Below are 20,975 nucleotides of genomic sequence, written 5' to 3'. Positions count from 1 at the left end.
AAAACAGGCTCATAGTGTGACAATGTGCAGAGTGATAGACCTAGGAAAACTCAGTTCTAAATGGGATTCTTCACCAGTTCTCCTCAAAACACAAGAAACCCTGTGGAAGGGGAGGCAGGAAGACTGTAGAGCTACTGGGGATGGATGACACAAGGAAAATGAGGCCTTCCAGACACAGTGGGGCTTATGTACATGTGAACTCGGAGACAGGGACAGCAAGTATAGGGCCTGCACAGGTCTGAGCCCGATTGGGTCACAGTGCTGGGACAGAAAGCAAGTCTCCATCCCTAACCCAGAAGCTATCTCCAATTGATAACTGCTTACAAAGGAAAAATTAGTTCTCTCCAATAGAGTCTTACTTGATGTACAAACCATTCTTGAGGACAGACTCCATGCTCAGCAGCAGAGAGCCAACATACACACACACACAAAAAACCTCAGTGGCATTTATGGGGGTTCTTTGTCTCATAATAATTTGTACATATATTTTCTTTACAAGTCTTTTGTGTTTATATATTTTTTCTGGTGTTGTATTTTTATGGGATTTCTATGTGTGTAGAAGTATGCATTTCTGCATCTGTATGTTTCTTGTGCTTTGTCTTTGGCTTTTTTTCTGCTTGTTTTGACCTATTCTGTTTTGTTTTTATCTTACTAATATGTTTTAGATAGCTATTTGTATTCTTTATGTGTGTGAGCGTGTGCGTGTGCGTGTGTGTGTGTGAGAGAGGGGGGGGAGGGGGGGAGAGAGAGAGAGAGAGAGAGAGGAGACAGGAGAACTGGGAGGAGTTGGAAAGGAAACCTCAACTAGAATAAATTGTATAGAAAAATCTATTTTCAGGCTGGAGAAATGGCTCAGCAGTTAAGAGCACTGGCTTCTCTTCCGGAGGTCCTGAGTTCAATTCCCGGCAACCATATATGGTGGCTTACAACCATCTACACTGGGATTTGATGCCCTCTTCTGGCATGCAGGTGTACATGCAGATTGAACACTCATAAAATAAATAAATCTTTTTTTAAAAAATGGAAAAATCTATTGTCAATAAAAATGAATTATACCTTGTAGTTCTTCTTCTTCTTTTTTTTTTTTTTTTTTTTTTTTTTTTTTTTTTTTTTTTTTTTTTTTTTTTTTTGGCTGTTCAAGACAGGGTTTCTCTGTGTAGTTCTGGCTGTCCTGGAACTCACTCTGTAGACCAGGCTGGCCTCGAACTCAGAAATCCTCCTGCCTCTGCCTCCCAAGTGTTGGGATTAAAGGCATGCGCCACCACCGCCCAGCACACCTTATAGTTCTTATCAAATAAATAATCAATTTTTTACATAATAGCAAAAAACAAAAATTGCACGAAACTCAGTGCTTGCTTCTGTATCATTACCCCAATCCCTTTGTAAGATGCTGCCTTACAGAGTAAAGTTTTTGTCCAGCATGTGCAGCACCCTCCCTTCCATCCCTAGTAGTGGAAAAAGAAAACATAGAATTGGCATTCAATAATATCTGTGGAAATGATATTATCAGTTAATACTTATGAAATGTTTAATAATGTGCCTAGATTGTAGCTTACACTTCCTGACTGTAGTGAGTTATACGGCCTACATAACTCCTCTAACAGTATATTGGAAGGAGATACCAAGCTTGGGTAGGTGACCTGTAATAGTCAAGGTCTATTCATTCTATGAAAAGCCACAAGCATTTTGGCACCAATATTTTGTTTATATAGATTCAATTCTAATAGAGTGAATTAATCAATTGATGTATCTTTCCACTGGGAATTTCATTCTGGTGGAACTAACTACTGTGCTTTCCTTTACCCATTTATTTCTGAGCTTAGGTACAAAGATCCAATGTACTACAGGGACACAGGGTTGGATTTGTGTCTTTGGTCCAAGTGTTGGAATAATTGGGCTCTTTCTTGGTTTTAGATGTTCATACAGAAGCTGTCCAAGCAGCTCTTGCTAAACACAAAGAAAGGAAAATGGCAGTACCAATGCCTTCCAAACGAAGATCCCTGGTTGTACAGACCTCCATGGATGCCTACACTCCCCCAGGTGAGCAACAACTTCAATATTTTTGCTTCTTAAATGTATGCCACATCTGCCTTATAATTAATTGATAACTATTTGAACAATATTAGTCTTAAAATTTAAATCATCATACAAAATAATGGGTCTCATCACAGCATTTGCACATGCACAATGTTATTGCTCATCCTCCTGAGTGTCCTTCTAATCCCCCGTGCTTCTCATTTATCCCTTTCATTCTCCCAATTTATCACTCGCTCCCTTTTACATCACACATATCCCATTGCTCTGTATTGTTCCCCTCTCTTTAGATCTTTTCCTCTCCTCTTATAACTTCTTTTCTTCTTTCAGATCACACACACACACACACACACACACACACACACACACACACATGCACACCACATCTAGATTTTAAAGGTGGATGGGAACATGCAGTGTTCCTCTATGAGTAGTATGGTTTATTTCTGTAACACAATGAACTCTTCTACTCCATCCATTCTCTTGCAGATGTCATTATTTTATTGGGTTTTTTGCAGCTGAATAAAAGCCTATTGTGTGTATATAACCACATAGTCTTTATTCACTCATTTCTTGAAGAATATACATAAGTTGATCATATAACCTGGCTCTTGTGACTTGTGCAAGAGTGTCTGTAGTGTGTTGGCACAGAGTCCTTCAGGTACATGCCCAGGAGGTAACAATATTGTGGACCACACTCTGAAAACAACTTCTAAGTAACTTGTAAGGGAAAATTTTGACATCGTTATGTTTGTACCTATATTAATAAGTATTTTAGACTTTTCATCAATACTCAATTATAATTACTCAAAGCCTTATAAAAGTTTACTCAATTATTTATCCATACAGAATATATTACATTTTTTAGTTACAACTGAAGTTACATCTTCTGCTAGATAGGTGTATGCATATTGTTAAATTTGTAAAATATTAATATACTATATTATTGTATTGTGGAAGAAACCAAGCAAATTGGTCAATCAGTTGAGATGGTATCCTGAAACAGGAGTTGCTGGTTATTACTTGGTGGAGTGTAATTTAAATTTAAAATACAGTATTTTAAGTTCTTTAGGCTTTTACATTCTTCACCGTTGCTGTTGTGGTGTAACACCAGCCTTTGTTCTGTGTCACTGAACGGAAGTTCTGTATCCCAGTAAAAGTTTACAAAAACAGGCAGTAGTCACCATTTGGTCCACAGACAAACTAAACTCTTCATCTAAAATGGTTGAAAGTAATGGCATGTTTGCTTTTTTTTTTTTCAAATTACTATGTTTTATGTGACTAGTAAAATAGTTGTTGTTGTGCAGATTACTTTAAAAGGCTGACATATGTCAAAGGAAAGTTAAGATGCATGATAGTTGCTTCCTGTGGTGAGGGCTTTCTAGCTATGCTCCAGTCCGTTAGATAACATCTTAGTACAGTATGCACAGTGAGTGTAAGAGAGAGAGATCCCTTGGAAGACAGGGAGCCAAAACACTTGACTACTCTCACTTTTTATAACAGCACACTCCCACAGAAACTAAGAAGGTCCTATGGAAACTCTTATTTCCATCTGGTAGCAGCACATTGCTGTAACCAAGGAGCCCAGGAGCCCATTTATCAAGAATTTTGTAGGGTTTGTATTAGTTTCCTACCTATCTGTGAATAAAGACACTTCTTTTTAGATTGGGGTGTTAATAACTTAGTTTTATCAGTTTGTTTCACTGGCTATATATAACCCTCTAAATAAGGGTGACTAGAAGTTAATAAGGATTCCTTTGCCTCATTCTCAGCCTTAGGAGAATGCTTTTAGTCATTTATTACTAAATATAATCCTTGGTGTGGATTTTTACTGATGGACTTTTAACAGTTTGAGGAAATTTTCCTTATATTCTTAGTTTGTAGAATGTTTTTATCTTGATGTCATCAAATACGGTGATAAGGATACTACATGTGGCCATTCCTTTAGTGTATTAGTGATATTAATTCACCTTTCAATACTAACTTTAATTGTGGGCTTTAGTGTCCAGTTCTAGCCACTACCTGGTCACAGTGATCCCCTGTCCTGTATGTTGCTTGTTTACTTAACTAATATTTTGTGGAGGATTTTGTGTCTATATCCAGAGGGATGTTATGCCATAGTTTTATCTTGAAAGGTGGTATGAGATGTTGGAAGAAATGGAAGATTGACTAGAAAGGGACGTATGAAGAATTTCTTTGTAAGAGCTTGTAGATGTCATTGATGTACTCATTTACATACCTCTCAAAGTCTTAAAAATAAATATATAAAATTTTTAAGTTTCATTCTATATAAATACTATACAAAACTTATATGCTAAAGGGAATTTTCTAATATTTTAAACAAAATAGTGCAACTATTCTTAATGGTGCTGTTTCTGTTCTTTCCTGTTAGATATTTCTGAGCTCTCTTGTTTGTTACTATATCACCTAACTCCTCTCTAGATGGGATCCTAAGTCATTCTTACCCTACAGATTAGATACCAAACACTGCAGTTATTTATTCTTACCCCATCACTGCTAACTGAACACATATTAAATGACAATATATCTATTAGTTTTCATGAATAATGTACATTTTCCTTAGGTTATCTTTTTTTCATATAGAAAGATAAACCAACTAAATATGAGAACATTTTCTAGTAAATGAATGCTGTAAAAGTGAGTAGACCTTATTGAGCATAAAATGTGATGTTCTGAGTATGTACTGAGCTCTAGTGGTGGAGACAGCACAAAGTGGATACATTATGGAGACGAAGATAAGGTGTGTATACTTTAAGCGACTTCTTCTTGAACTGCCATTTTTCATTAAAAGCTCAAAATTTGAGGAAACTCATAGGCATGTTGTACTTATTTTTAAGCCTAAAAATAAGTCATAGTTCAGAAAACTATTTCAAAAGACTCACAGCAACACTATTTGTAAACCTGTGGAAGCAGCTCAAGCATGTCTTTAAAAACAGTGCCTCATTCTGTAACTTCATGTATGTGTACAAAGAAGATACTGGCTTCTTCCCAAATAGTTACACTGAGAAAGTCAAGCATCTTTGCCTAGGTACAATGTCCAGATAAATTTCCTATAGCATACTTAAGTTATTTTAGTTATGAAACTTACTACATATAAAAATTGTATTTGGAGAGCTGAATAACTTTTCAAGAATGCTTGAAGCCAAAAGCAATTGTTTTGAAGCTAGTGTCTTGGTAGTATGTGGAAAGGGGCTGAGACTGAGGGGTGGGCATCTTTGTTACACTGTTTAACAAGTCGAATCTCTTTTTAAAACAGATACCTCTTCCGGTTCAGAAGATGAAGGCTCAGTGCAGGGTGATTCCCAGGGAACCCCCACTTCTAGCCAGGGCAGCATCAATATGGAGCACTGGATCAGCCAAGCCATCCATGGCTCTACCACATCAACAACCTCCTCCTCCTCCACTCAGAGTGGGGGTAGTGGGGCAGCACACCGGCTGGCAGATGTCATGGCCCAGACACACATAGGTGAGTGAGATGCATGTAGCCTGGAGGGATGGGTGTCTTTGCCTTTGACTAGTTTGTTTTTTTTTTTTCATTATCTGAGTTAGTATTGAGTGTTGGCTTGTTCTCTCAGAATGCTCTAGTTATAGATTCCAATGGACACAAGAAAAAACCCTTCAGATTCTTGGGTTGCTACACTGTATTTCTGAAACTCTTGCTTATGGTTATTCAATACCTCAGTCTCTTATAGCAAGAATTCTGCTAGCTTTGTGTTGGTGTTAGAATGCATCTTGTTCATTAGGAGAGCTTGCAGCCATATCTACTTACATGTTTGTGTTTTATGCTAAATAAACTAGTCAAATGAAATTTTGTAGGGCTGGTAAAGACAACAGATTATAAAGTACACTTAGTGTTACTTAAGGAAGGGGGTCATTTAAGGAACTTGAAGGACTTGATGATTTCTGCCAAAGGCATTCAGATTATTTAGATACTTGAAATTATTTTTCATGTAGACTCTAGAATGTGGAAGGCTATGTAAAATAGATGGGCTAGAAAGATGGCCCAGCAGAGTTAAAAACACATGCTCCTCTAGCAGAGGACCTGGGTTTTGTTGCCAGCACACTTGTCTGTTCACATCTGCCTGTAACTTCAACTCCAGGCGCTCCAGCAGCCTCTGTGGCCCCCTCAGGCAGCCACACTCATGAGTCTATCCTCCGATTCATATACATAATGAAAAATAAAAATCTAAAACCCACAAGACCAGAAGCACGACTGTGGGGCATCTGAACATACTTTAGGAATGGAGGCAAGTAATAATTAGGAGATCCTGAGGGCCAGCCCCAGCATGGAGAGTTCTTTCTTGTAGGTTCTTCTTAAGGCAGTGGAGGGGGAAGAGCATGGCAGCGGAGGGTGAGACTTAGTCTTACAAGAGATTTAGGGTTGCTGTATAATAAAAAGTTTACTTATCTAAGTTACTATGCTACTGTAGTTGACCTGCCATCTGTGATCCTCTGAGGCCAAAAACTGCAGTTTCTGGCACTTAGCACCTCATCCTAAAAACAGCAAAGGATTAAGTAAATAGCCTTTGTACTATCTCAGCAGGAACTGAGCTGCTTTAACTTTCAACCTGCTAGTCAGAAGTCACAGGAAGAAAAAGGCACACTTAGAGAAGTGATTGTAGAATTTATTACTGAGTTGTAAAAAGTTTTCCTATGAAAACTATCAAAGGGAAAAAGCGGAAAAATCCTAAGCGAGGAAAGGGAAAAATTCTTCTAAGTGGGGAAAGGGACAAATTTCTACTCTAAGTGGGGAAAGGCAAAAAATTCTCGTAAGGGAAAAGCTCTTTCAGGAGAGGAAAAGGAAAAGATTCTACTCTATCTGCCTCTCATCTTTTTTTTTTCCTCAGTACTTTTACATCTTTCAGAATACATGATCACATGTTACAAAGTTCATCACAAGTTCACACAAAAAATCAAATCATAAATTGAAATAGAAGTTTACAACAGAATATTTATATGCATATCCATTAGGAGTAATTAACTGGCTAAACATCCATCACCTGTCTCAGCTCCACAAGTTCATTTTAAGTTGAAAACTATTACTGCTATTAGTGAAGTTTTGTATGGATAAATCCAGTCAATATTATATCTTCTGTCCCAGCACCTATAATAAATCGTTAGTTCCCTTTTTACGACCTTTGGTTAATTGTTTTAGAACCACTTGGAATGTTCTCTGAGTAGAAGAAAGTCTGGTTACTATCTATGAGCAATTAACTGGTGACACTTGGGAGACTGGCAGAGTTCTCATTGCAGTTTTGACTATCAGAAAGGGACCTTATAGCAGACCCACTATAAAGGAACTTAATAATCATTGATATAATTTTAGGAATTCTTATAGAATTATCATTAAGACTTAAGAAGTCATCTATTTGTCTATATAGCATCACTACAAGACAGTACATCTTCGTGGATCTGCAGAGATCTGCTCCAAAGGGGTGTGATGTATATATTTTAACGGGAAAAGCGTATTAATAACAGGAATCTTTCCTAAAATGAATCCCTTACAGCCTTGCTTAATAAGCATGAACCTTTTGCAGATTATTTAATAGTCCAAAGCAGGCCATTTCAGGGTGATCACCTGCTAGTTATTAGCTTGTCCCATTATGGCTTCTGATAAGAGGAAATGTGTGTTCAATGAGTAATTGGTCATATGAAATATGTGGGTGATGTTACCATTTCCGCCCATGTACTTGTTATTTACTATACTCTGGTCTAGTCCTCATTCTCAGGGCAGAAGGTAGGGCATCCAAGTCTGTTCTCCATTGTTTTCTCTGGATTAAGATGCCTAAACAGTTCAGTGGTGTGAGGTTTTCACAAGGTAAATTGCTTGGATAAGATACATTATAGTCTCTCTATCATATAGCCAAGTAGAGAAGAGCCAGGTACTTGGAGGCAGTTGCATATCACACTGTCATCCAAACTTAGAGTATGAGATATAGATGCAGCCCTCTCAAGCCACGCCTGCAATACTACGGAACTACCTTCCAACAGGAAGCATGAAGTGGAATGACTGAGTTAAACATGCCACAGTCAGCACAGATACTCAGAATGTGGATCTTTAACTACTTGATGGGCAGGCAAAGTAATTTCAAACTGACATTTTAAGCTTCACCCCAGTTGAACTCAGTGAACAAAGTTAAAAGCATTGACCTTTTTCACATCCAAAATGAGTTTGTTGGTCTGTTGCTTGAAGAGTGGCATCTGCTTTGAGTTTCCCCATTAACAACCTCTGGGATCTTGAAGTCACTTATCAGTGAAGGGGAAAAAATGGGAACCATAATTTCTTGCCCTTGTACCTCTTAGAACTGATGCAAATAAAAAGAAAAAAATAGTAACATTCTGAGCAAGTTTTTAAAGCAATTCTCCTTTTCAAAGTGATATTACTTCAATTTAGCACAGTTTGAAGAAAATTATCAGTTAATGTTACCTAATAACTTCCATTTGAAATATCAGAAAATTAAACATTCTGTATAAATGTCACCATTAAATATTTTAGACAACACAATTTATTCTTGCTTATTGAAGCTTAGGATGGCTGCCAAGGCTGTCAGCTGTCCATGGTACCTGAGCAGAGATGTTACCGACAAACTCGGCTGCATGAAAGTATTTATATTCTCTGATTTTGTGCTTTTAAGAAGGTTCTCAGAATCTTACTAAGAGGACTATGTATTTTTGAACAAATTAATCACTGCCTTTGGCTTTCCTTTTGTGAGTTTACACTTGGAATACTTGAGGAAATTATAGCATGCAGAATTAAATTTACCCAAACTATAAAAGGTTGCATTACTCATATACACCAAAGCTCGGTGTGTCCTAAATATAACTCCTGAGTTTGTGACATTTCAGTAATTTCTCATTTGGCACAAGGTTAAGTTCCTAGAATATGTGGGACTTAATCTATAGGAACTGCCATTTTTAAAGCAATGACAAGATAATAAAGTTAAGAAAATTAGAATACTTCATTCTAGAGACAAAGGCAGGAAAAAAAATCAGTTTGTAGCACTTGACTTTGAGCACTTTTGTTGAGATCATCAAAAGGTTTTATAAGAAAATAGCAAAATAGAGTAAGTGTGTGCCTCTGTGTATATGTATGCACATTTGACAAAGCTCAAGGCAAAGTAAACTACCAAATCACATATGATCTCATTGGGCAAGTTGCCTCATGTAGAACCTGTAGAGACTTCTTTTGAACACAAGTGAGAAAATCCAAAAGATAGCTATGCAGTCTCTCCCATAATGGGCATTCTTCTGTTTCTTGGTTAAGGCAAAATCTCAAATCCTTGTATATTTTTTTTCTGCACATTTTATTGAGCATATGTCTAAGACAACCTCCATGTATTTTGGTAAGCCAGGCTGGCTACTATAGGATGAAAGAATTCTATTCTGAGCTCTCATTTTGACTTTCTCCTGTGGTGCTTGTGGTGTATATGGCAAAATATGCTTGTTACTCTACAGCTGACAATCCCAACAGCAAAGCCTCAAACCTGACAGCTAAGTTCTGAGACTATATAGAATGCTAATGCAAAGAGGCAGACTGATTTCCTACATTACTGACAGAATAGTTCATTGTCTGACTTGCTGGCCTTTCTCCATCACCATAACCAAGATTATTTGTTTTCTGGGCACGAAACCTAGGGTCCTGTGAATACTAGCTCTGTACCACTGAGGCTCAACCCAACTCAGAATGATTCTGGCTCATTCACTGTAATTATGAAAGTATTTATTAAGTATTATAAGGCTGGGCATTTTAGCTCAGAATTTGCTTACTCAACCCTAAATACTGCAAAATAAAAGAAAATTAAAAACCCTAAAGAACTTTAGTTAGAAATGAAGGGGTTAATGCTCCATAAAATTTTATCAGAATAAAATGTTGAGAAATGTTAACTTAGACTAGCCAATATATTTACTTAAATGAGCTTAAATTCTGCAATGTGTATTTGAAAGTGCTGAGTAAAATATAGGACTTAGATAACATAAATAGGGAAATTGAACACACACTGTATTAATATAGTTGTAGAGTAAGAACTAAGAACAAAACAGAACACATAGCATTATGTTGTACATTCAAAAGCACACTGTATACATGGATTTTTTTATTTTAAGCCTCTGTAATCTTTTGATAATGCATTCATCTGACAACAGTGTCTCAGAGTATGCTGAGTATGTATTTTTATTAACCCAATCTTTATAAAAGTAATTGCTTTTCCCAAAATGTTTTAGAATTCAGTTGACATGAATGCTGCTTTCAATATATACTTGTTTGCATTACTAAATTCTTATAAAAGTTCTTGTATTCTACAAAAGATAACAAGTTGAGCTGGGAAGGTATCTCAGTTGGTAAGTGCTTGCCATGCAGGCATCAGGACCCAAATTTGGCTCTCCACCAGCCATCTAATAGAGCTGAGTCTGTAGCCACTGTCTGTAAGGCTTTCCCTAATAAGTCAGAGATTCCTGGAGCTCATTGACCAGTCAGTATGGAAAACTGCTGAGTTCCTGGTTCAGTTAGTGACCCTGTATTATTGTGTGTAATGGATTTATTAAAATGGCTAACGTGGTTCAGCTAGTCTAACAATGGCTATCTGCCAAGCTGAAAGTTAAGGAATCCAATAGTTCAGGCCAGGAGGCTAGATATCTCAGGTGGTGGTTATAGGTCATAATCTGGAAGAGGTAGACTCTAATGCTAATGAAAGAATGAACTTGCCAACGAGATCAAAAGCCACCAGGGAAAGAGCAAAGTCTTTTTTCTTCTGTGTCCTTTATATAGGCTACCACCATAAGGTGTTGCCCTGATTAAAGGTGTATCTTCCCACCTCAGAAAATCTAGATTAAAGGTGGGTCTTCTCATTTCAAATGATCTAATTAAGGAAAATCTTCACAAGTGCACCAGTCATCTGAGTTTTAGTTAATTCCACATGTTGTCAATTTGACAACCAAAAACATCCATCACAGACCCTGTCTCAAAAAATAAAGTTAGATCAATGGAGGAAAGACACCCAATGTCAACCTGTGTCCCCCACATGTGTGCATACTCACATAAGTACACATATGTATGGATGTAAACAGATACACAATAAAAATTAATTTGTAAAAAATCTTTGATTATCTACTACAGAGATGCACTATTCTATAATGAGCATGAACCTGGTAGTTGATTTTGATTGTGGAGTTGGCTTTATTAAGAAACTTATTCAGAGAGTTTAAATAGCCACCATTATAAATTACCCTTATTTATCTGTAATCATGAGTATTTATACTTGTCAAATATTCATAGCCTTGAAATAAGAAATATGTACTGAAATTGGTAATGTTACCACAATTTGGCTGAGATCCGCTAATGTCTCAACCCCTCTCAACTGGAGGTAGTATTGCAGTTAGAGCATTATAATTTTAGAAAATCTCAGTGTATTTTTCCTGTAAAGGGACAGAGAATAACTATTAGGTTCTGTGAACATGTACTACTGCAGCTGTTGAGCATGGTGCATCCATCACAAAAGCAGCTACACAAACAAGGGCACATCTGCCTGCTGATATTTCTAAAACCAGTTCCAGTCACCACAACTACTCATAGTTTGTCAATCCATATTTTAGAATTTCAAACAGTTTTACTCCAAAAGCAAACTAAAATCTTTAATCTTCTATAAGATAATGCAAGGCAGAATTGAGATTGTGGTGGCCTATGTTAAATTGAGTGGTGGCCTATGTTAAATGTCCAGTTCTCCATTTTACTATCAAGAAGTTTAAAACATGGATTTGGACCTGCCACTTTCTGCTAGAAAGGATTTCATAATGTGATCCTTCAAAACACATTTTGCACTGACTTATTAAGACCCAAATAATGCTTATTAGCTCCAAAAGTTTACTAATTCTTCAAATTCTGCACATTTCACTCTGGAGGAAATTAGCATTCAATTTTGTAAGAATGCCTCATTGGTACACAAGATAAAATTTCATCTAGTCACTGACTTCTAATTACCTGTGTTCTTAAGTGCATTTAAATTTGAAAGTAGTAATAGTCATTCACACTGCTATGCTCATGAATTTTCCGCATTCTTTCTTGGGACTTGACATAGGATGAAAAGGCTGAGTGAGATCCCTAATCTAGCCTATGCTCAGGGAGTTTTTGGCAGCAGTTCCTGTTTGGTTGCAGGATGTTAGCACAGTATGTCATTGGTTTCCACAGCCACACCGAGAAATAATAGTTCTAGCTTTGTTTCACACATCACATCTTTCTGGAATTTCTATATCATAAATTATGAGAAAGAGCATATAGGTAACCATGTATAATCAGTGAAAGACAATCTTGACTCTCAGATCCTTAACTATGGAACCACAGCAGTCTTTTCCAACCCAACCTTCTCTTGGTTTGTTTTATACAAACCAAGATTTAATATAATGTAGATTTTAAGAGCAGTTATGAATCGCTTTTAGGAGTTCAGCAAACAGTAGAGGTCAGTCTGTGGCAGAAGCAATGTTAGAAGAGTACTGTTGTGTTGCCAAATAACTCTAAAAGGAATTCAATATTTTCTTGGCTATAATAGAGCACAATATTTTCCTAGGTGTAATAGGTACATCATTGTGTGTGTGTGTTCTCATTTGTGTGCTATAGTAGATCTTCCTTGGTATGTTACTCTGGGCTGAGACAACAGTTGTTGCTGCATCACCATTAGAAACCATTTTATTCAATTTTTACTGAGGGAAGACTGCATTTTATTTAATTTCTACTGAGGAATGTCCTGTCTTCCACTTAATTACATATGGGAAGAGGATATTGATTCAGTGAGAACTCAAGCTGACTGCGTGTCCTGGAGCAGGCAGTGGTTGGCAGACACAATTGGATGCTCTGACATCATAAGGATGCTTCTGCTTTTCTGTCGCCATCAGGTACCTTTATGGAGGACTAGGTCAAGTCTAGTGCAGTTGTGTTTTAAAGAGTATTTACAAGTAACCAAAAGGAGGTGTGGCCAGCCTATGTTCATGCAAATCTTGTGGCTTGTCCGAGTGTCCCCCACAGTTTTGAACAACTCTTAAGTTTCAATTCCAGTACTCTAGAGTGTTCTTCTTTGCCTCTTTGTTCAAATACCTTCTGCATTCTTATTGAAGTATTTTGGTTTATACTGTTTTGTAGAAGCCCAGCCCAAGACCTGCCAAGAACTTGAAACTGCAGGGCAGACTGGGTAGGCTGAGTGATCTGATGGGCCTGTCTTACAGGTATCCTTTTTGCAGATGGACACAGTTGTTGTTGTTTGTTTGCTTGCTTTCATTGAGCAGTGGTGGTTGAATTATATCCACAAGAGTCTAGGGCTTGAAATTTTTCAATGAATTAAAATTTGGGTTCCTTTGAAATGGTAACTCATTACCCATTCCAATCAGTCAACCAACACCACATTGTATTCTGCATATTAATAACAAATTTAAAGGTCTTTATCTTTCTTTAAAATTCATGTAAAGACTGAAATATAATATAGTTCATGTGAGAGTTCTACTGTTGACCCTTTGGGACTACCAGTCCTACAGTTACAGAATATTGCTTTGAGGATAATGTTAGAAACCCGTCTTTAGTCTTCTCTGGAAATAGTTGCTAATGTGTTCATTCTTGTATTCACTCACACTCTGAATTTTCCTACATTTATTGAGCATAGATTATGTAGGTTATGTTTTATAGCTTCAGAATCTAAGGAGGTCATTCTATAACTACATGGAGCTGGGAGCTAGAATAAAGAGACCTTTCAGAGTGTGTGACTAGGAAGGAGTTAGATCAGTGAACAGGCAATGACTCAGGAAGGCTCAGCAAAGAGGATCAATACCTTGATATTAATCTGGGCCAGCAGACAGCTGTTTATAAACAGGAACTTAAAATTTCTATGTTGAGGGCATGACAGTGAGTTAAGATATCCTGGTACTGATGAAAGGTTAAAAAAAAAAACAGTTTGCATATACTTTCATGAAAATGGTTGAATTACAGCATCCTCTATCTTCCTGTTGAACAATCTCCAACTTCAAGTTTTTAAGGACCCGTTCCAATTGTTTAGAGTAGTAGTGATGCCAGAATAGATGATCCAGTAATTTTCTGTGAGATGTTCACATGCTGTTTTGGGGACATAGAGGTCTAAGAGGTAGCTCTGAGGATAGGGTTTACAGTGCAGTCAACCCCTGCTATGGGCCTGGAAAGATGGGAGTCATTTTCTTTTGATTTTAAAAGCCCAGTGAGGACTAGGGAGATTGTACAGTTTGTAGTGTTGGCTCATGCAAGCATGAGAACATGAGTGCAAATTCCCAGCAACCATGTAATAAGCTAACTGAACTCAGGGTGGTAGAGACAGTTGGATTGTTAAAAGTTTCTAGCCAGCCAACCTAGCTTAAATGAAATCACTCTGTCTCAAAAAATAAGATGAAGAGCAACTGAGGAGAGCAAACATCCCAACATCAACCTTTGACCCCCGTGGGTGGACATATTGAGTATGTGTGCCAGTAGAATATTGAACATGCACACACAGAACAAACAAAAAAGCCCTGTGAAACTGAGCTGAGCAGTGAGAGGTCTTCAAAGACACAAATCCCTGTGATAAGAGAGCTCTTTAGGGTTTTCTGATGCATAGAGACTGCTTGGTCTCCAGCCTAGAACTTATTGAGCTTATTTGAAACCTTGAACCTGCCCTTTTGGTTTGAACTCCTTTCCTCACCCCTCAGCAGGTGTTTCCAGAATAGGTGCTGTATGCAAGAACCTTCAAAACATTCCTCAAATCCTGATGTATACTAGAATAAGTGTCCTATGTCATTGCAGTGGCAGAGTTTTTGAAAGCCACTGGTAGCTTTATCCTGCAGTGAGGACAAGTGTGAGGATCTTGAGGGGAAAGAGGTGAAGTAATACATAAACTATTCTGCTTTTCTTTCTTTAGCTGTGATAAAATACTCTGACCAAAAGCAACTTGGGGAGGAAAGGACTTATTTCAAATTTTACTTCCAGGTAATAATTCATCACTGGGGCATGTCAGGGCAGAAACAGTTGGAAATAGTGTGAGGAATGCTTCTTACGGGCTTATTCTCTTGCTTGCTCAGCTAGCTTTCTTGTATAGCACAAGGTAACCTGTCTGTGGATAATACTGCCCAGAGTTGAGTAGGCCCTCTCATATCTATCATCAATAAAGAGAATTTTTAAGTCATTAGACCACAGATTGAGCCCCTCTGATTGAGCAGTTCTTCAAATAAAGTTCCCTCCCCCCATGTGTCATAGGTTGTATTAAGTAGATATTAAAAACTAACCAGTACATATAAATCTGGAAAAACTTTGAAGTTACCCAGGTGTCCCTGTTCCTATTTTTTATACTTTCAGATATATTAGAAACATTATTCACCTCCTCACAGAAGTGAGAGTTCTGTTTAATGCAAACTCTGATTGGATAATCCTAATGATATACTATGTTGAAATGCATGGCTAAAGTGAATCAAATTGAACCTCAGGATGTTCAGACTCAGTGGTTGCTATTTTACAAGATGCATTTTGGATCTTGTTCATTACAAGCTAGCATGCATTGTGGGGTTTTTGTGTGTTTGTTTGTTTTGCAATGAGATGCTCCAAAGGGTATAATGTTTGGCCATGAGGTAGTGGAGTTCTAGAGAATTAGATCATTTGGAAACATCAATGAGAGTCTATTTGGCAGAAGCATAGATGGGGTGTGACAAGGATAAATTCAGAGTTGAAGATAAAGAGGAAACTTGGATGATTTTCTTTTTCTACTTCCACTCATAGGAGTGACCGGGTGGCATGTCTTCCCTCCTGCTCCTCCCTCTAGTACTCACATGACTGTTTCTGGCAAAGGCACACCTTCCTGGAACTAGGATCTCAGAATTGACCATAGGATGTGAAGTGATTTATCTGTGGTCAGAGAAAAATGCCATGGACTGTGAGACTTGAACAGAGGTATTTTTGATCCCTCAGTTCTGGGGCCTAGAAGTTAGAGATGTGTGCAGGTAAAGCAGTGTTGAGTTCTCAGAGGCCTCACCCTGGCTTGGAGGGAGCCATGTCTTTTGTAATCTCCACATGGTCTCTTCTCTGTCTATGTCTGTACCCTGAGTCTTCTTTCTTTCTTTAAAAATTATTTACCTAGTTGATTGCTTGTTGGTTGGTTTCTTTAGGTATGCATGTTAAGAGAACATGTGCACCATGGAACATATGTGGAGGTCAGAAGACAACTATTAGAAGTCTCTTGTCCCTTTTCGCTTTGTGGGCTCCTGGGATCAAACTGATATTATCAGACTTGCTCAGTAATTTACTGAGCCATCTCTCTGGCCTGATCCCCCTTTCTGATAAAGTCATCAAATATAGTGGGTTAGAGTTTATTACACTAGCTTTGTTTGTGTTTGTTCATTTGTTTTGGTAACCATCTGTAAATAACCCTAAATATATAGTCACATTCTGATGTACTGACAGTTGAGATGCAAGCTGAGAGTTCAGTCCGTGAAAGAGCAGATACTCTTAGGAAGCAACATGGTGAATGATCTTTTTATGAGTCCATTGCCACCTTTGATTCTGTAAAACATCCCATGACTCAAGCCTCATACAAGCAACTGATTCTAACTGGCTATTGAATGTGCTTGTGTACATCATAGAATGACATGCTGGTTAGGATTGCTCCTCTAGTACAGTGTGTATACAATGATAGTGAAGTATAGCATTAGTGTATGTGTATTTCTCCCAGTGCCTTTGTGAGGTGAGTGTAAGATAGGTGTCACCATTATTTATAAAATAGGAACCAGGGGAATGTTCATTATCTTATTCCTTTCTGCTCTTTGGCCCTGCTGAGGAAGCATTGCTGAAGGCTTTCATCACTCTGCCATCATATCTAAGTCAGAGTCTCCTAAGGAGCTGGAACAGCTGCAGATCCTCTTCCTCAGAGGGCTGAGCTTCAAAACAACCAACACGAGTCTGAGGAGCCATTTTGAGCAATTGGGAACACTAACCAACTGTGTGGTAGTGAGAGATCCAAACACTAAGAGATCCAGGGGCTTTGTGTTTGTTACATATGCCACTGTGGAGAAAGTGGATGCTGCCATGAATGCGAGACCACACAAGGTGTTATGGAACCTAAGAGAGCTGTGACAAGGAAGATTCTCAGAGACCAGGTGCCCACTTAACTATGAAAAAGATCCTTGGTGGTGGTGTGAAAGAAGACACTGAAGACCATCTTCTATGAAATTATTTTGAGCAGTATGGAAAATTGAAGTGATAGAAATTATGACTGACAGAGGCAGTGGAAAAAAGAGGAGCTTTGTTTTTGTCACCTTTGATGACCATGACTCTGTGGATAAGATTGTTATTCAGGAATACCATACTGTGAATGGCCACAATCATGATGGCTAGTGCTTCATCCAGCCAGAGAGGCAGAAGTGGTTCTGGAAACTTTGATGGTTGTTGTGGAGATGGTTTTGGTGGCAATGACAATTTTGGTCGAGGAGGGAACTTCAGTGGTCATGGTGGCTTTGGTGGCAGCAGTGGGGATGGCTACTATAATGGATTTGACAGTAATGGTGGTTGTGGAGGAGGCAGCCCTGCTTACTCTGGAGGAAGCAGAGGCTATGGAAGTGGTGGACATGATTATGGAAGCCAGGGCAGTGGCTATGGCAGGAGTGGCAGCTATGACAGCTGTAACAACGGAGGAGACGAAGGTGGCTTTGACAGTGGTAGTGGAAGCAATTTTGGAGGTGGTAGAAGCCACAATGATTTTGGCAATTACAACAGTCAGTCTTCAAATTTTGGACTGATGAAGGGAGGAAACTTTGGAGGCCGGAGCTCTGGCCCTTATGGTGGCAGAGGCCAGTACTTTGCTAAACCAGGAAACCAAGGTGACTATGGAGGTTCCAGCAGCAGCAGTAGATACCACAGTGGCAGGAGGTTCTAATTACAGCCAGGAAACAAAGCTTATCAAGAGAGGAGAGCCAGAGAAGTGACAGGGAAGCTACAGGTTACAACAGATTTGTGAATTCAGCCAAGCACAGTGGTGGCAGAGCCTAGCTGCTACAAATAAGACATATTTTAGACAATACTTGTGTGGAGGCAAAAACTGAAGGACTGTGTTTGTGACTATTTGTATAACAGGTTATTTTAGTTTCTGTTCTGTGGAAAGTGTAAAGCATTCCAACAAAAGGTTTTACTGTAGACCTTTTTCATCCATGCTATTGATTGTTAAATGTAATAGTCTGATTATGATGCTGAACAGATGTGTCATTATTATTATTATTATTATTATTATTATTATTATTATTATTATTATTATTATTATTATTAAAAATGTGCTGTATAAAGTTAGTCTACTCTGAAGCCATCTTGGTAAACTTCCCCAACAATGTGAAGTTAGAATTCCTTCAGGGTGGTGCCAGTTCCATTTGGAATTTATTTATGGTTGCTTGGGTGGAGAAGCCATTGTCTTCAAAAACCTTGGTGTTGTTAAAATACCAGTTACTGTTGTAACTTTTAATGAGTTTCACCATTGAAAGGGTCATCCAAGCAAGGTCACAATTTGGTTATAAAATGGTTGTTGGCACACCCTAGGTAATATCAAAATTGAACTGTATCAGATAAAATAAGAGATGGAAAATGAAGCTTGTGTGTCATCCATTATCATGTGTACTCAATAAATGATTTAATTCTCTTTAAAAAGTAAAATAGGAACCAAAGCTTCCTTCATTACAGAATTTGGATCCATGTGTTTCAGTCTTGTGCATATTTCTCAAACTTCTTGTCCAAGTATTTAGAACCAAAGACTCTCAGGGTGGCTCTGGTGTATTAGATGGCTTGGTCACCCAGAGTTGTCCATTTGAAGTGTCCTCAGGAGGATAGACTACTCTTTCTCTCTAAACTACCAATCTTTATCCAAGATAGTTGTATAGTACATGCAAGGAAATGTCTGTAGAAATTCAGTCATTATCCACATGCTTGATAGTTGTGTATTTTCCTACTAGACAAAATTTATTTGTAATACCCTCAAGTCAGTGAAAAGTTTTCTGTCGTTCATGAACATATGCAGAACCCCAAAACTCTTGTGCACAACTGTGCCTAGGGTCTGACAGGGTGGCCTTCATCTTCTTGTTTTAGTTCTCTGACTCTAAAAGTGTGCTTTTGACAGCCTGTTTGATGTCATGCTTTCCTATGTGGTGTTTTTGTGCTTTTGTTGCTGGAAGTGTCCATGAAACAGAAGCTGAGTGTAAGGTTAAAGAAGCTAAAGAAGAAAGACTTTTTTATATGAATGCCATGTTGGTGGTTTGAGTAAGAATGGCCCCTATAGGTTAGTATATTGAATGCTTAGTTATTAGATACAGTGACACTGTTTGAAAGGATTAGGAGATATGTGGCCTTGTTGGAGGAAATGTGTTGCTGAGGGGTGGTGAGTTTTGAGGTTTTAAAAGCCTATGCTGGCCCCAGGTGCACTTTCCCTGCCAGGAAATCAAGATGTAGCTCTCAACTACTGCTCTAGCACCCTGTCTCCTGTGCTGCTGTGCTCCGGCTGTGGTGGTAATGGACTACACTTGGGACTGTAAGCAAGCCTCCAATTAAATGCTTTCCTTTATAAGAATTGCCTTGGTCAATGTTGGAGAGATGGCTCAGCCATTAAAGACACTGGCCATTCTTCTTCCAGAGGTTCTGAGTTCAGTTCCCTGCAACCACATGGTGGCTCACAACTGTCTGTAATGGGATCTGATACCTTCTTCTGGTGTGTCTGAAGAAAACTACAGTGTACTCATACACATAAAATAAATAAATCTTGTCTTTTAAAAAAAATGCCTTTGTCATGTTGTCGTTTGACAGCAGTAGAACCGTGACTAAGACAGCCACCTTCAGGTAGTATAAGATTATATACTTCTAACAATGAGTAGTATAAAAGAAGCAATCTAAAGTTTCCATGTAATATACATTAGTGAATCAAAATTAGCATTCTGATATGCATTATTAGAACTTACATATGTCTAATTCATTGATCACCTCTTAGACATGGACTTAATGCTCTAATAATTATAAAAACTGTTCTAATGCCATTTAACCATTGAGGAGCTTAACTCTGAATATATTGGGGAAGTTTGCCCTGTTCCTTGGCCATTTGTACTGGACAGTTCTATGCCAACTTGAAACAAGCTAAAGTCATCTGAGAGGAGGGAATCTCAATTAGGAAAATTCTTCATAAGATCAGGCTGTAGGCAAGTTTGCAGAGCATTTACTTAATTAGTGATTGATGAGGGAGAGCCCCACCTTTTTGGATGATTCTGTCCCTGGGATGGTGGTCCTGGGTTCTATAAGAAAGCAGGTGGTTTCCTTATCAGCTCCTGCCTCTGAGTTTCTTCCCTGTGTGAGTGGCTGTCCCTAATCTCTTTGATAATGAACAATGCTGTAGAAGTGTAAGCCAGATAATCCCCTTCTTCCCCAAGTTTGTTTGGTCATGGTATTTTATCACAGCAATAGTAACTCTAAGATAGCTATGGCATGACACTTAATATACATTAGATTATAAGGCATTTTTTGAGTAACTCTTTAAGGTTATTCATGTTTTAATTAAAGTAGTTAACTATTTTTTGATGTCTCTCACCATTTATCAGGATTATCTTGAGAGTTTTCCATGTATTAATTTGTTCAATCTACCCAGTATCTAAGGGGATGACCATTATTGTGTCAATTTGATAGGAAAACTGAGGCACAGATAGAATCAGCAGTGTTGCCTTTTAAGTCCTAGGCTGTCAGGATCAAAGCTTCAGTTGTTTGTTGCCTCTGTTGTCACACTAAGAAAAGTGCCTTGCTTCTACGGACAAGCACATAGTGCATGATACTTTATGCTTTGGTCATGTTAGACAGTACTCTTGTTAAAATGCTATGGCGATTCATTGATCTTACTCCTGTTACAAATTTAAAACTGAATTTTTACCTATTTTTCACTAGA

At 38.1% G+C, this 20,975-nt stretch overlaps 1 protein-coding gene and 1 pseudogene across 7 annotated transcripts in view; both read left to right on the top strand.

Moving 5' to 3' along the window:
- Dip2c (disco interacting protein 2 homolog C) overlaps positions 1-20,975 on the top strand; it is a 395,546-nt gene that overhangs the window by 251,844 nt on the left and 122,727 nt on the right. For all 7 annotated transcript variants that reach the window (XM_076939382.1, XM_034510935.3, XM_076939383.1 and 4 more), the window contains 2 exons: positions 1,915-2,040; positions 5,312-5,521. In XM_076939382.1, coding sequence (XP_076795497.1) covers positions 1,915-2,040; positions 5,312-5,521 — 336 coding nt within the window. The remainder of the gene's footprint in view (positions 1-1,914; positions 2,041-5,311; positions 5,522-20,975) is intronic.
- LOC117713727 (heterogeneous nuclear ribonucleoprotein A1 pseudogene) lies at positions 16,014-17,951 on the top strand (annotated as a pseudogene).

This window comes from Arvicanthis niloticus, chromosome 8 (assembly GCF_011762505.2).
Source record: "Arvicanthis niloticus isolate mArvNil1 chromosome 8, mArvNil1.pat.X, whole genome shotgun sequence".
NCBI classification, from domain to species: Eukaryota; Metazoa; Chordata; class Mammalia; order Rodentia; family Muridae; genus Arvicanthis; species Arvicanthis niloticus.
Note: the sequence above shows the minus strand (reverse complement) of the source record. Positions and strands in the feature narration are given on the sequence as shown.